Source organism: Ixodes scapularis, unplaced genomic scaffold (assembly GCF_016920785.2).
Source record: "Ixodes scapularis isolate PalLabHiFi unplaced genomic scaffold, ASM1692078v2 PGA_scaffold8__174_contigs__length_109621045, whole genome shotgun sequence".
In the NCBI taxonomy this organism is placed as follows: domain Eukaryota; kingdom Metazoa; phylum Arthropoda; class Arachnida; order Ixodida; family Ixodidae; genus Ixodes; species Ixodes scapularis.
In genome coordinates this window covers 39,520,879-39,535,543 of record NW_024609883.1, presented here as the reverse complement: position 1 = coordinate 39,535,543, position 14,665 = coordinate 39,520,879, and the positions used below count along the sequence as shown (strand labels likewise).

Sequence of the window (14,665 nt, the reverse complement as noted above, 5' to 3'; positions counted from 1 at the left end):
CAAACCATTCAGAATAACTAGCTGGGACACCCGCGACCTACCTTTCAATGAGAAAGCCCAATAACGACGTGCTCATTTGGAGTGATCGTTTTCAAACAAATGTTTATTGCAGTTTTAATGCAACAAAAGTTAGGTTACCGATGTTGAAACCCAAATCGAACGCGATACGTGACAATGTCAGTTCGCACGATAAAATAATGAGGATTAATGGGCTTGACAGGTCACGTGCTTCTTACCCGCACATTTATCGATATTGACCCACCTTTCTGGGTAATCCTACGTCGTACACAAAATCCACAACCACACACGAGCACATTTCACCCACCACTCTTCGTCGCCTGTTTCGCAAGATTCACTCACTGTAAAAAAACGACGGGAAAAATACGTGCATTTGCGCCATCAAACGATACGTTACAGACTCGTTTTATGAGAAAAGTTTCCATCGTCAACCCGCGCGCGCGAACGCCCGAGCTGCTCGAGCGCTCGAGCCAGCTCGAGCTTCGGAGGCAGTTCGAATTCCGAAGGGAGGCGAGCGAGGCGAGACGCCGAGTGGCCGAATCCGCCGATCCAGCCAAGCCTAACCAAAGCCGTCTGCTCCTTCGCGCAGGCCGGTGGCGTGACGTCACCTCGCCGCGCTTTGATTGGAGGATGGCTCCGGGCGGGAGCTGGCGGGAGCTCGGGGGTAAACAAAGCGGTGTCGTCTTTTCTCCGCAGCCATTGCGAAAGGCCTTTTCTGTGGCTCTCGGAAATCCACTGCTACTGCTTGAACGAGGACGCGGCATACGGAAAAAAGAGACCGGAAATACCTCGCAATGTACGTTACTTCGTTTGACGTGAAAGAATTTACCCTGGGAGCATACGAAGCACCAATATGCGTCCCGGTCTCCGGCGGTCGGATGTTGATGTGAGCCCCCCCAACGTCAGCACGGTGATGTGCGACGCGAGTGAGCCTTTCTACTTTTTGGCGGAGACCCCTTTTCGCCAGCAAGTGTCTCGGTGTCTCCGTGAAGCATCGAAGAGTAGCTACAGCCCTCTTCGGCGAGCTGAACGGGCTGCCGAGCTTTCGAAGGCCGATCTCCCGCAGCGCTGGCACCCGGAGAACCGCGCCATGGCGCTCGCTGGGGTGAGTTACGTCGTCTCTGTACACTTCGCATCATTCACAAACAGTTCAGTTGCACGTGAAAGGAGTATAGCAAAGTAAAACGGAATGTTACGGAAAAGCAGCGGATTAGGCGATAGGTGTGGTACGACCGAGCCGAGTGCGCAGTCGTCTGTTTTTAGTCTTTCCCCCAGCGACAGATTGTATGCCACTTGTCCAAACAGATAGTGTGGTAGGATATCTGTATGTGGATCATAAACTTCGCAGTCACGACTCAGTGTTCGATGGTAGCGTATTTTAGCAGTGATAGCGCCGTGTCTAAGTGTCATCCGATGTCACTTCATGCCAGTGGCGCAGCGAGGGAGGGGGGTTCAGTACCTCGCACCCCAGATCCCCCCCGGCCCCAAAAAAACCTGGCTAAGCCAACGCTTCACGCACGCGATAAAGCGCCGTCCTAAGGTGTTCAACTGAAGACGCACTGTTCTTCTGACGCGTGTTCCATCAGTCGCTCACCGCTGATTTGTTTCACCATAAAGCGCCAATGAGGCAAACGCTGCGGGGGCGAGTAGCATGTTTTCGTACCTGCCTACTAGATTTCTTAGGTCCGTTAATCTGCAAGTGCTTGTGTTTCCCCTACCCCATCATTCCAACAGAATCCACCGGCTGCCGGGCTACTGAAAGGACCCTATGCTCGGAGGACATGTTGCAGGCCCTGTGTAATGCCCTCGGCGCCTGTGAGGCTTCCAGGGGATCTGCGTTTCACGGCCCGTTACCAGCTGGGAAGTTCTCCATGGAGGTAAGATTATAAAGAAACCGCTCAATGCACTCAGAGGTAGCTTTCAGAACTTGTGGAAGCCAAATACAAATGCTGATATCTTTAGTAAAAAAACTTTGTATTACTTGCTTTATGACTTATACATCTCTATTTTGCAAGCCACATATGGCAGGAAAGTGTCACGTTATCTCAACCTGGTTGCTCAAGGCACTGAAAAGCTACCTGTTGCAGACCACTGTACCGTTGTCATTTATTATATGTTATTCCCTGGCACCGGGGGATTGGTGGCCGAGGGGGCTTCCACGCACCAGCTCGGAGAATGTGGAGTGAAAGCTCGTGCTGCAGAACCCAGGATCGTGTGTTCAAGCCCCACATTTGCCCGTTTCGATCTGGATGAGCATTGTACCGGCGTGCGGTCGTGTATCACTACTACGTGATGCACGTTAAGGGCCCCAGGCTAGCGGTCATCTACAGCTGGGAGAGTCATCGCCCGTTAAGGCAGATCGAGTTTGAGACTATATAAACATACACACAACCCGATTCCTTGGCACGCTGCTGGTATTGCTGTGCTGATGTTTGGACGCTGTTTTTTTTTGGTCGTTGATATGACTACTGTGGTGCTTGGGTGAAATAACCTGGTCAATTACCTCATAGGCCGTAGAGTATCGTTCACTTGTTACTCTCTCTCCTCCTCTGGTTAATGTGGCTCAGATAACAGTCATGAAGTCAGCCCGGTTGAAGTTCTTTCGACGCCACATTCTCACATCTCTGGCCGATCGTCCTGCTTTCGCGCAAAACTCACACACCTTGTCTTCTTCGATACTCCCAAATGCGCCTCGGTCGCCCGCTCCGCCGCTAATTTCAGTCCCGGGCCCACTGTTCTATGACAACCTCCTTGACATGACAAATCTAGCTTCTGTATCCGGCCATCAATATGGGTTAGTGCTCAATTTGTAAACTTGATCTTTCAAAGTAACAGTACGAGCTTCCTCCAGTATTTACCAGCAACCAAGCAATGACAAAAACCAAAGCTTTAATTTCCAAGACTAAAACCCCAGGAGTATGAGAACACGCTGGCCAACCCTGCTGAGGACAAGCCAGGATGAGGACAAGCCAGGAGTGAGACAAGCATGTAATCTCAGTATATGGAGAGGTGTCCTCGAAGTTTCCAGCTTTAAAATTGTGGTAGTGTTTGAGTTGGTTTAAGTTCAAGGAGTCTCAAAAGAGCAAATAATGCTATGTTATTTATTTTGATTTGCATCCCTTGGATGCTGGCAGGTGTTCGGTACGAAGGGAATGGAATAGACATGTTTATTTATGCATTCTGTTGCTTCAAAATAGGCTTTTACTGATTTTAAGTTGGTAATGGCATGGGAGGACAAATACGCTGCTCAAGGGTGTAACCGGACCGTTTGACTACTGGGACGACTCTTTTACAGGGGACGACATCCTGTCCAGCACCAGCTTCACCATCTGGGACCAAGTGCACGAGGGGGTCGCACTGCAAGCACATGAAAGAAGGGCACTGCGACCTTGAGGTCAAGCTTGTACATGTACCATTACAGAGTCCTAAATGGATGCCAATTGGTACTGGTGACCTTATGAAGGTGAAACGTCCCTGGATCTAAAGGGAAAATCTGACTGAAGGCGAGCTGAAGTTGTTTCTGACTTTATTCTCTTATGACTGGAAAGTAATCTGCCTACTTGATGAGCTTTGAAGATGCAAAATTTGTTTCCGTAACTGTCCCACTTCAACGTAATGTGCACATTGAAACCTGTTCCTTTTCTTTTTCTGCTTTTTGGCGAGAAAAAAAAAAGCCAACGAATCTCCCTCTTCCTTTTCGCAATGGGAAGGTGTGGAAGACTGATTGGATCTTTTATATACGCAATCAGTTTCATAAGTGAATGAAGATAAAAGCAGAATACATGTTCACAGATTATTTGTGAATTCTTAGACTTGGTGAAGGGAGTAGTTTATGTTCGAGTCATGTAATTATGAAGTCAAAACTAGGGATGTCGCGAACCACCCTAGGTTCGATTTCGAAAGGTTTCGATATTTGCGAAGCGAACTGAGGTTCGATTTCGAAAAATTTCGATATTTTCGTACCGACCGAGGTTCGATTTCGAAAAATTTGCAACTTTTGACCACAGCGGAGTTTCGAATTCGAAAATTTCGAAGCTTTCACGGTTTCTAAAATTTCGAATTCGAATATTTCGATTATTTTTTTTACTTCAGGTTCGATAAATTCGAAGATTTCGAAATTCTTTGTAAAAAAGATTCGAAAACTTCGAACGCTTCGAATTTTTATAGACATGAAGGTCGAACAATTCGAAGATTTCGAATTTCTTTCTGCATAAAGTTCGAAAAGTTCGAAGGTTTCGATTTTCTTTTAACGCTAAATTAAAAAAAAAAAAACGATGATTTTGAATTTCTTTCTAATCCAAGTTTTCAAAGTTCGAGGTCCGATTTTCAAGTTTTTCTACAGTTTCAGTTTAAAATAATGTTTTCACGACTCACTTGTTTTCACAAAATCAAGTTTAGAAAAGTTAGGGTGTGATATCTAGATTCTGCGAAGTTGGTCAGGCAATTAAATGAGACAACGAGTGTCCCGGACGTGCTAGAATATTTGCCAGTGCAGAATTGTGACCGCCAGCCCCGGGGGGAGGGGGGGGGGGTCTTTAACCTGCATCAGGCAGTAGTGATTACACGAACACACTGTTTTACGAGACTCATCCAGTTCGAAACGGCCAGGGGCGAGCAGGAGGTTGAGGCTCAGAAAAACCTTAAAGCGACCTGGCAAACTAGCTCGCCACCCCTTGCACGCTGGTAGTAATCCGATCCGGTGAAGTTTGTAATTGTCCTGGAGGTTTATTTTCTGGGACGGAGGAATCGCCTCGCAAAAAGCAAAAAAGCCGACACAACTCGAGGTCGAGGAGCGTTCTACCATACAAGTGGCGTCGGAAGAGGAAAAACGGGGGGAAAGAGGGTAGCGGAGTGGGGGGGGGGGGGGGCTTCAGCCTTCTTCTCCCCCTTGCAGGTATTTCGGACTGTTAAAGAAAATAATACGGGGAAAGAGGGCGTGGTCGAGCTTATTTTAATCTGAAATTATTTATGCATATGCATAACTACTGTCGCTCTTCACTGCATAAAAGGTTGCGTAGATGGTCATTGTTAGAAACTCGTTGTCAGAAGGCACTGCTCGTCACATGCTTAGTGGTTCGGAAGTTCAAAGCTGTCTTTTCGACCTAAACACCTGTGCCGATAGTTACAAAAAAGAAAAAAAAGAATAAATGCGGGAATAAAAAGCAGGAGAAAAAAAAACTATCAAGAATTCGTCGGAAGTGTTTTATTCTTGCATATTCAGAGGTTCAGAACTTCGAAACAAGTTTTTTTTAGTATAATGTGTACAAAAAAAAAGTTTTCTTTTAATGACGTGCTGAACTTGAACACCATTAGAAATCTTCTCCCGTGAGTTAATTTATTCCTTAACGTGAAAAAACAATAAATATATTATGTTGTATTCTGCAGATGGCAACGATATGTACTGTCTGTGGTGTTAATTTAAATGCGATACCTCAAACAACTTAGACGAAAATAAATATCAAGTTTAGGACATAATTGCATGCAGATAGATGTTTGGACATTTCTTCGAAACTCAGGTTGAATAACAATAATCACATCTTAAGACGGCACTTACCTAGGCTATACATAGATCATTCTTAAAAAAAGTATAACATATCTACCATAAATAGCTCCGGCTGCAGCGTGCTTCAAATCTGGCACAAACGATAATCGTCGAAAACCCGTCGTCCTTCCTCGTCCCTTCGGGGATTTATTTCTTTAAACCTAAGCATGGCAGAACATTGAAATAAACGACATTGTCTTTCGTAAGGAACGCAACACCGCGTGTAAAAGTTTGAGAAAAAAAAATTACGAATGTACCCCACTACTTGAAATCAAATGAAACCGTCCGCCGGTCTTTCGAAGTTCGACGAACGTCGAACTTTTACCCTAAAAGTTCGAAGCTCGTCGAACTTCTGACTTTTCAGAATTCGAAAGTTCGAAACTTTTCGAATTCTCTTGATAAATAAATTCGAAAGTTCGAAATTCATCGAATTTTTTGGTCAGTCAAGTTCGAAAGTTCGTCAAGCATCGAACCTTGCAGCGCAATAAATTCGAAAGTTCGAAAAATATCGAATTTTTTAGCGTAATAAGTTCGACGGTTCGAAAAGCGTCGAACTTCTTAGCTTAACAAGTTCGAAAATTCGACCTCCGTCGAATTTTACGATATAGACAATTCGAAAAATCGAAATGTTTCGAACCTTTCGAACCGCTTGATTCGATCATCGAAACTTCGATTCGAAAAAAGTTCGCGGCATCCCTAGTCAAAACCAGCTTTAGTGCATTTTTAAGAAGCCGTTTAGACTTGAGAGTTCTGCTTTGACTCAGCAATACACAACTCACTTTTGTTATTCCTATAGCACAGCCGAAACTATAAACACGAGCATGTTACCTGACCAATGCTTGAACTGCCGTGAAATCGACGAAGTCCCTATCCTTCGAGAACAAGTGTCAACGGGGATAGTCGAAAGACCAGGGTATTTATTGCACACGCATACTTGATTTCAAGCTTGCAGATTGAAGTAATTGTTTATTGAATCCATTATTAAACCTGTTTGAGATTGTATCGGTTCATATTCACAGTATATTTATTTTTCATTTCAACAAGGAATAATTTAGAGACAGATGTTGGTGTTCAGGCGTGATGCTTTTATTTTCATAACATGCATGAGTGCAAAAAATTAGATTTGGCTTTGTAAACTGATTTTTGTATGTATTCTTCCAAACAGCATAGCAAGCAATAATGTAAGGGCTACAGCTGCGAGAGTGGCTACACCTGGCATCTCATTTGTTTTATAGTGTGGACAGGTGAGACATTATACTTCGTTTCACGGTCACTTGGCAAACATTGCGACCCAATAAGAGCATCGGAGCCAGGCACATGACAACATACCACGGTCGGGTCCTCGTTATCGCCACAGCGAAAGCGCCATCTGCGACAAAACATAGTTCTAGGCTTTTTTTTTTTTCTTCTTCTTTTAGTAGTGTTGCCGTCGGATTCTTCGGACCGCAACACTACACGACACTGAAGAAAGACTAAGACATATGTTACTTATTAGCAACACTTAATATAGATCAGCACTTTTGAGAAAAACATGGCTTGTGATCGATGTTCAATCAATCGTAGCCGTGAATCGACCACTTCCGCTCAAACCATCGCCCTAGCATTAGCACCCGCCACAGATTCATGGGCAAATTGAGCATGTGGTTGCCTCATAAAAATGTTACTGAAGAGCTCGCTACTCTAGCGGACGGTAATGTTGCTGAAGTGGACGTCCATCCGAAGTTGTTTGGTTTCTGAGCAGACGACAGCTGGTTCTGGTGGGTGGTCCTTGCATTTGGCGCGGTGACACGAACGCTCCTGTGACATGCTGCCATGTGCCTCGCTCCGACATTCTTACTGGGTCGCAGGAGCCGTAGCCTCCACAGTTCACCAAGCTATCGTGAAACAGAGTGTAGACTAAGCTGTCTGCTAATGAAAGTAGCGTTGCCAGCATCATGTATTATGTATGAAACAGTGTATACTTCGAGAAAGCAAATAAAGCCATTCATCCTTTCCACTGATTGTTTTGGTTCATTAGTAAAACTTGGTTCAGTGAACTTTACATTTCAGCATTAGCATGGACACAACAGGTAAGGTCAATTACAAGTGCTCTAGAGCATTCCAAACAGTTTCCAAGTGGCTCATGCAAAGCAGCTGACATGGTATTACCCCCAGGAAAGAGACTAGACCTCGCTGACGAATCTACTTCAGCCGCAAGGCACACCAAACTGAATATTGGCGTTTCTAGGAAATTGGGATCAACCAAACAATTCCATGGAAAGGTACACCACCAACAGCTTTGGTGTGAGGGTGAGCCCTATCTGCAGCGACAATACTGAAGCCTCGCATGCCACCATCACTAACACATGCGAGTAGTCACTCAGTGCCTGGCATACTTGGGCATTGATGCGACAAGGAAAGATTATCAATGAGTGGTCTAGGAATGTGGATCCAAATGGGACTGTCTTCACATTCTTCACAATCGCTGTATGACCACCATCTGTTGGAGTGTTTCTGGATGTCAACAGCCCATCTGGGACCTAGAAATGACAAATGATGTTAGAAAGTTTGTCACTTACACACTGGCTTTTGCTTGACCCAGTCTGCTGAGCGAACAAAACAAAAATATGCACATGTTAGCCATTGTTTACTCCCGTGTCAATTCCATGGGGCGCTCATTAGCTAGGCTTGGATAGTGCACGATATCCGAATTTTCATCTTGGTATGGGAACGAAAAAGGAGACAAGTGACACACAAAACACGTCAGACACTGACAGCGTCGATGTGGTTCGAAGATACACTGCGCAACACGTTTTGCAGAAAGACGGCATCGGTACTTCGTTGGCAATTCACTCATACTGGCTAATGTGAAACGGCAAATTTGTACTGTCCGAGTTGGTTGACTGTATTACACGTAACAGCCATTCCAATTTCATTCCTTAAAGAAAAAAACCAAAAAAAAAAACGATCGCGGTTTTGTGGTAAGTTTTGAGCTCTGTGCTTTTCTACAGTGCCATGATTATAACCGTAGACTGCAACTACTATACCAAATACGATGTATGACTGTACTGCGTCTCATCTAAGTGCGAACGAAGCGAAAATTACAAACGCGAGAACGCACTGCAAGATCGCACATGCATGGCAGCTATGATCAAAGCTCGGGACTCGTCCATGTAGATTTAACTTCGATCGCCTTTAAAATGAAACGGAACATAGTTTATACGGCCTCCGTGCAGTTTCGAGTCGAAATGACGAGTATATATTTCTAAATATCACCTGCGAAGATGGGGTTCGGAGGATCGCGAAAACGCTACATTCTCGGCTGTTTTTTGATGAATGGCGCCTATCGACTCCGCCACACAAGACTTATAAAGACCCGCTAGAAGGCAAAATCTGTTGTGTTCGTAAAGGAAGAACAAGATAAAAGGCAACTTACCGGTACAATCGGGCGGCGGTCTCGTAGTGACCGGCGCAACCGGCGTTTCAATCGCGAGGCTAGGCAAGCGCCTTCTCTTGATCCTCTTCGTCGTCTTCATCTTGGAATCTTCGAAATGCTTCTAGCAGACGACGGAGGAATCGTAAGGTGCACAAAGCTGCTCGATCTTCTGAACTCGGCAAATTTTAACCGGGCTACAATAAATAAAAGACTCGCGGTCGCCGCTACCGCACGGCCGCCATGGCTGACGCCGATGTTTGTTTACCCCCCGGCCTCCCCGACATGTGCGAGGGCGGAGCTTAGCCGGAATCGTCATCAACCTCCTCTCCCGCCTTCGCGCCTCCTTTCTCATGCGCAGAAGACGAAAATGAGCCCACTTGCGAGGCGTATTGCGCAGCGACTGCGACCGCGCCAACCCGGCGAGACAGCGAGACAGCGGCGATGGCGGGACCGACGGATAACGGCTCGTCAAGTTCGTCGCGCACTTTGCTTGTGGATTCCAAGTGAAACCAACGCACTTTCAATCGCTTCGAAAGGTACGTATAGACGACTTTATTACTTGCAGCATTGAGTGCTTTGGTATACACAGATCAAAGTGAACACTGAAGGACAGAAGGGATCATGATGTTTTGAAATCGCAGCTTACTTGAACGCATGCGTCCCCTGCTGAAAGCGTCTGGCTGTGCTCTGTTGCAGACGTCATTTCGACTGCGTGTACTCTGATGTAACTTCAGTCAGTGTTTACACTCGGCTAGCTATCACTCGGCTTGTTATCTCATGTGCGAAGTAGACGTAGAAACCAGCGCCTCGTCTCTTTCGGATATTCAACCTCCAGCCCCCTGGCTCCCAGCGTGCTTACCGGCGCAAACCGTTCGACGTGTTGGATTCGTGGGCTCGTTCAAAGAGTCGTTGTTTAACGCTCACGAGTCGCCGAAGTGTTACCGGAGCTTCGCTTTACGAAAGTCGCGATCGACGCTGGGCTCTGAGCTCGTACTTTTTTCTTCCCTGGTAGACTAACCGCTCATTCACACTGGGAGCGGATCCGCGTTCGCGAAGCGGTTGCGAACGCGGATCCGCTTCCAGTGTGAATGAGCGGTAAGAGTGCCGACCATTCATCTGTGGTGCCGACTGGCGCCGTACGAAGTTGAGAAAAGCTAGCGAGTCTGTCAGATTTTCGTGACGCCGCCCAACTGCTCTGCTACCGGCTGCGCTCAAAGAACAAGGTAAAAAAAAAAAACAAAAAAAAACGCGTTTTTTAATTTTCAAAAACAATTTTTTTTTTTTGTTATGTTTGATTTTAGTCGCCGCAAAGTAAATCGCGGCCGTACGTCGGTTGACTCCCGATTACTGTCTCTACATCGTAGATTGTCTCACCACAATGGTGCCTCTTTGGTGTGATCTTATTCTGATATCATTACATCTTGCTTTTTCATCTTGGCACACTTCTAGACGACCTTCTACACGTTGCACTCCTTGTTGACATGTCGCTGGTGTTAGAGACAAATCTGAAGTCGCTGTTTGCTCACTCCTTGGTGCACATATTTCATGTTCAACATCAGGTATCTGAAGGAGGCGCCATGAAACCCTGGAGTTTGTTTAGAGGTACCTCAACATACTGTATTCAAGTGTCGTTTTGTGTGTTATAGTTTCCTACATAACCAAATTGCACTTTGTTCGTAATATACCCTATAACTGTTCGCTACAATTAAAGTTGCTATGAAACATTGGCCACGAGAGGTGACTCGGCCAACGCAGCCTGAAAATTCCTCGCATAATTTTCTTCATGGGTCATTTTGGACATTGACAAATTTTCTTGTGAATAATGAGTGTTATGCACATGTGTTCTACTTTTCGCACAGGTACTTCAGTTAGATAAACCCCAGCAAAGGCAGCAAGACAGTCTCATGGGGTCACACCAAGGATAACTGCATTCCTGCTCGAGTCCCGAGTCTTGTCACCAAACTTCACTGAACATAATGGTACATTCCGTTTCCTTAACTTTTTCTTCTGAAATCTGTTTTTTTTTTTTTATTGTTGCTTTTTTCTATTGAAAAAAGGGTAGTACAACGTTTAAACACCCAATTTTTTTTTCTTTTTGTAAAATGTGTAGTACATCGTTTAAACACCCATGCGTTCATAAATGGTCTCTGTACCAGACAATAGGGTGTCTTATACTCTGTTTCATACTTAGCGTGCAACGCTGTGAAAGGTACTAAAGTGGTGCGCATGAAAAAATAGAAAAAGTGTTACTCCACACGTTTCGTGGACGAGTGGTAGAAGGCGCTGCTCTGGCGATATTGACGTCTCGGTGGCCGTAGTTTGAACCCATTTTACGCGCAAAGTTTTTTGGTTTTTTTTTTTTTTTCTTTTTTAGACATACTTTTCGTGCAAGATTGTGCACATTGACGAAGTGCATATTTCAGTTCCTCCTTCTTGATTTTTATTTATAAGTCGCCGAGAGGCCAGATTTCTACCATCTGGTCTGCCGCTTTGCAAGTGTTATTTGCCTCCAGCACCGAGTTATATTTTCTTTCGTGCAGCGTGGAATGAGGAATCGCCCTGATAGCGGCCTTGTCCCAAAATGTATAATAAAACGTTAATCGACAATAGTTGTGGCCTCTACAGTTTATTTTGAAATAGCTGTCAAGGGTAGGAATCTCCCTCTCGGAGCACTTGCAATGCACCTTCAGGCGAATGGCGTTCTGTGTGAACTCGTCATGCTTGACGGTCCCCGTGCTCGAAACTTTCACGTTGCGAGGTCTTTGCTTCGGGGACGCCACCTTGGCTTGCACTTCGCGACAGTACAGGGCACACTCCAGTGTCGTTACTGGCCGTCTCCAGGACTTCACGACCGAATTCTCCGGGGAATGTGTTCTTATACTCCCGTACACATTGGCGATCATCTGCTTGCACTCTTTCAAGATTTTCGCACAACGAATCTTCGAAAACATCCGAGCAGGAGAGGTACTTGAGCTTGCTGCATAAGGCGCCATCTTCTCAAAACCAGCCAGTGCCACACAACCCAAGTCAAGTAAATCGCGGCCGTACGTCGGTTGACTCCCGATTACTGTCTCTACATCGTAGATTGTCTCACCACAATGGTGCCTCTTTGGTGTGATCTTATTCTGATATCATTACATCTTGCTTTTTCATCTTGGCACACTTCTAGACGACCTTCTACACGTTGCACTCCTTGTCGACATGTCGCTGGTGTTAGAGACAAATCTGAAGTCGCTGTTTGCTCACTCCTTGGTGCACATATTTCATGTTCAACATCAGGTATCTGAAGGAGGCGCCATGAAACCCTGGAGTTTGTTTAGAGGTACCTCAACATACTGTATTCAAGTGTCGTTTTGTGTGTTATAGTTTCCTACATAACCAAATTGCACTTTGTTCGTAATATACCCTATAACTGTTCGCTACAATTAAAGTTGCTATGAAACATTGGCCACGAGAGGTGACTCGGCCAACGCAGCCTGAAAATTCCTCGCATAATTTTCTTCATGGGTCATTTTGGACATTGACAAATTTTCTTGTGAATAATGAGTGTTATGCACATGTGTTCTACTTTTCGCACAGGTACTTCAGTTAGATAAACCCCAGCAAAGGCAGCAAGACAGTCTCATGGGGTCACACCAAGGATAACTGCATTCCTGCTCGAGTCCCGAGTCTTGTCACCAAACTTCACTGAACATAATGGTACATTCCGTTTCCTTAACTTTTTCTTCTGAAATCTGTTTTTTTTTTATTGTTGCTTTTTTCTATTGAAAAAAGGGTAGTACAACGTTTAAACACCCAATTTTTTTTTTCTTTTTGTAAAATGTGTAGTACATCGTTTAAACACCCATGCGTTCATAAATGGTCTCTGTACCAGACAATAGGGTGTCTTATACTCTGTTTCATACTTAGCGTGCAACGCTGTGAAAGGTACTAAAGTGGTGCGCATGAAAAAATAGAAAAAGTGTTACTCCACACGTTTCGTGGACGAGTGGTAGAAGGCGCTGCTCTGGCGATATTGACGTCTCGGTGGCCGTAGTTTGAACCCATTTTACGCGCAAAGTTTTTTTTTTTTTTTTTTTTTTTTTCTTTTTTAGACATACTTTTTGTGCAAGATTGTGCGCATTGACGAAATGCATATTTCAGTTCCTCCTTCTTGATTTTTATTTATAAGTCGCCGAGAGGCCAGATTTCTACCATCTGGTCTGCCGCTTTGCAAGTGTTATTTGCCTCCAGCACCGAGTTATATTTTCTTTCGTGCAGCGTGGAATGAGGAATCGCCCTGATAGCGGCCTTGTCCCAAAATGTATAATAAAACGTTAATCGACAATAGTTGTGGCCTGTACAGTTTATTTTGAAATAGCTGTCAAGGGTAGGAATCTCCCTCTCGGAGCACTTGCGATGCACCTTCAGGCGAATGGCGTTCTGTGTGAACTCGTCATGCTTGACGGTCCCCGTGCTCGAAACTTTCACGTTGCGAGGTCTTTGCTTCGGGGACGCCACCTTGGCTTGCACTTCGCGACAGTACAGGGCACACTCCAGTGTCGTTACTGGCCGTCTCCAGGACTTCACGACCGAATTCTCCGGGGAATGTGTTCTTATACTCCCGTACACATTGGCAATCATCTGCTTGCACTCTTTCAAGATTTTCGCACAACGAATCTTCGAAAACATCCGAGCAGGAGAGGTACTTGAGCTTGCTGCATAAGGCGCCATCTTCTCAAAACCAGCCAGTGCCACACAACCCGAAAACCCACAGCGGCTGCCACACGGATGAACACGAAATCAATTTAAGGTGGTTTACATTATCTTTTCCTTTTTCTTGAAAAACATTTGTGCTCCGTTGAAATCATAACGCCACTATCGGTTACTAGCCCCAAGGAGGCACATTTTCCGACTTTTAAAAATTTTTTTGCAGGGGATGCACTATCTTATGGGGCGAACGTAGGCACGGTCAGCAATGCAAACCGGTGCGCTAGCTTTGACTGCGTTGCACTCTATGTATGAAACGGAGTATAGGATCGCTTCAGACGGGGCAACCTTTCCAGCAATTTTGGGGCTGCTGGCGGGTTGTTCCCTAGTTTTCCCTAGATCGACACGAATTGCTGAGATTGGGTCCGGCTCGAAGCGGACGAGCAACTTTGACTACTCGGAGATGTTTGAAGCGGCAGCAGCCAATCAGGAATGCAATATTTTCACGTGACACCCCTGTGGTCGTGATGATGAGAACTGAGGACTTAGTTCAGGTTTGAAATGGATCATTTTTGAAAATAAACTGTTTCAAAAAGATGAGTTAGTATTCTCAGCGCAATTTAAAGATATAAAAACATGTTTTTAGGATATAACTGTGCGTCTAAATACTGTATGAAAAATAAAATTTCATGATGATGGCAAGTCGTAGCAATTTGGTTGCTGCATGTGAACGCGGGCGGCTCGTGTTGCTGGTGTTGCGACATGAAGTTGCTGGGCGAAATTGTTCCGTCTGAAGCGGGCTTTAGGGAACTGAATTCAAGGGCCGTGGAGCTCTGGGTGCAAGCCCACCTGGAAACATTTTTTTTTTCTTTTTTGCCTTTTTTAATATTTAAATAGATATATATATATATACATATATACTTTTTTTAAGTTTTAACATAAAGATGCATAATTTACACACTAATTCATTTTCAGAAGCGCTTTTATTCACACTCTGTGGC

General features: G+C 45.0%; 1 protein-coding gene and 1 long non-coding RNA gene across 4 annotated transcripts; one reads left to right on the top strand and one right to left on the bottom strand.

The window, feature by feature from the left end:
• The first annotated feature begins 842 nt into the window (after window positions 1–842).
• On the top strand, window positions 843–3,874 carry LOC115310508. Of its 3 annotated transcripts, none has more exons than XR_006076699.1 (2): window positions 843–1,123; window positions 1,753–1,785. XR_006076699.1 is itself a non-coding variant. In XM_040213119.2 (2 exons), the coding sequence occupies exons 1-2, from the start codon at window positions 872–874 to the stop codon at window positions 3,500–3,502; spliced, it is 441 nt and encodes a 146-aa protein (XP_040069053.1). In that variant the 5' UTR covers window positions 843–871; the 3' UTR covers window positions 3,503–3,874. The 3 variants fall into 3 exon arrangements, 1 of the variants encoding a protein (XP_040069053.1); XM_040213119.2 differs by lacking the exon at window positions 1,753–1,785 and adding an exon at window positions 3,314–3,874; XR_006076700.1 differs by lacking the exons at window positions 843–1,123; window positions 1,753–1,785 and adding exons at window positions 1,851–1,895; window positions 3,314–3,874.
• A 3,093-nt stretch (window positions 3,875–6,967) lies between these two features.
• LOC121047050 lies at window positions 6,968–9,290 on the bottom strand. The gene is made up of 2 exons (XR_005798414.2): window positions 8,976–9,290; window positions 6,968–8,079 (listed from the first exon to the last, which is right to left on the bottom strand). It is a non-coding gene; the product is annotated as an uncharacterized LOC121047050 (long non-coding RNA).
• Window positions 9,291–14,665: the final 5,375 nt, after the last annotated feature.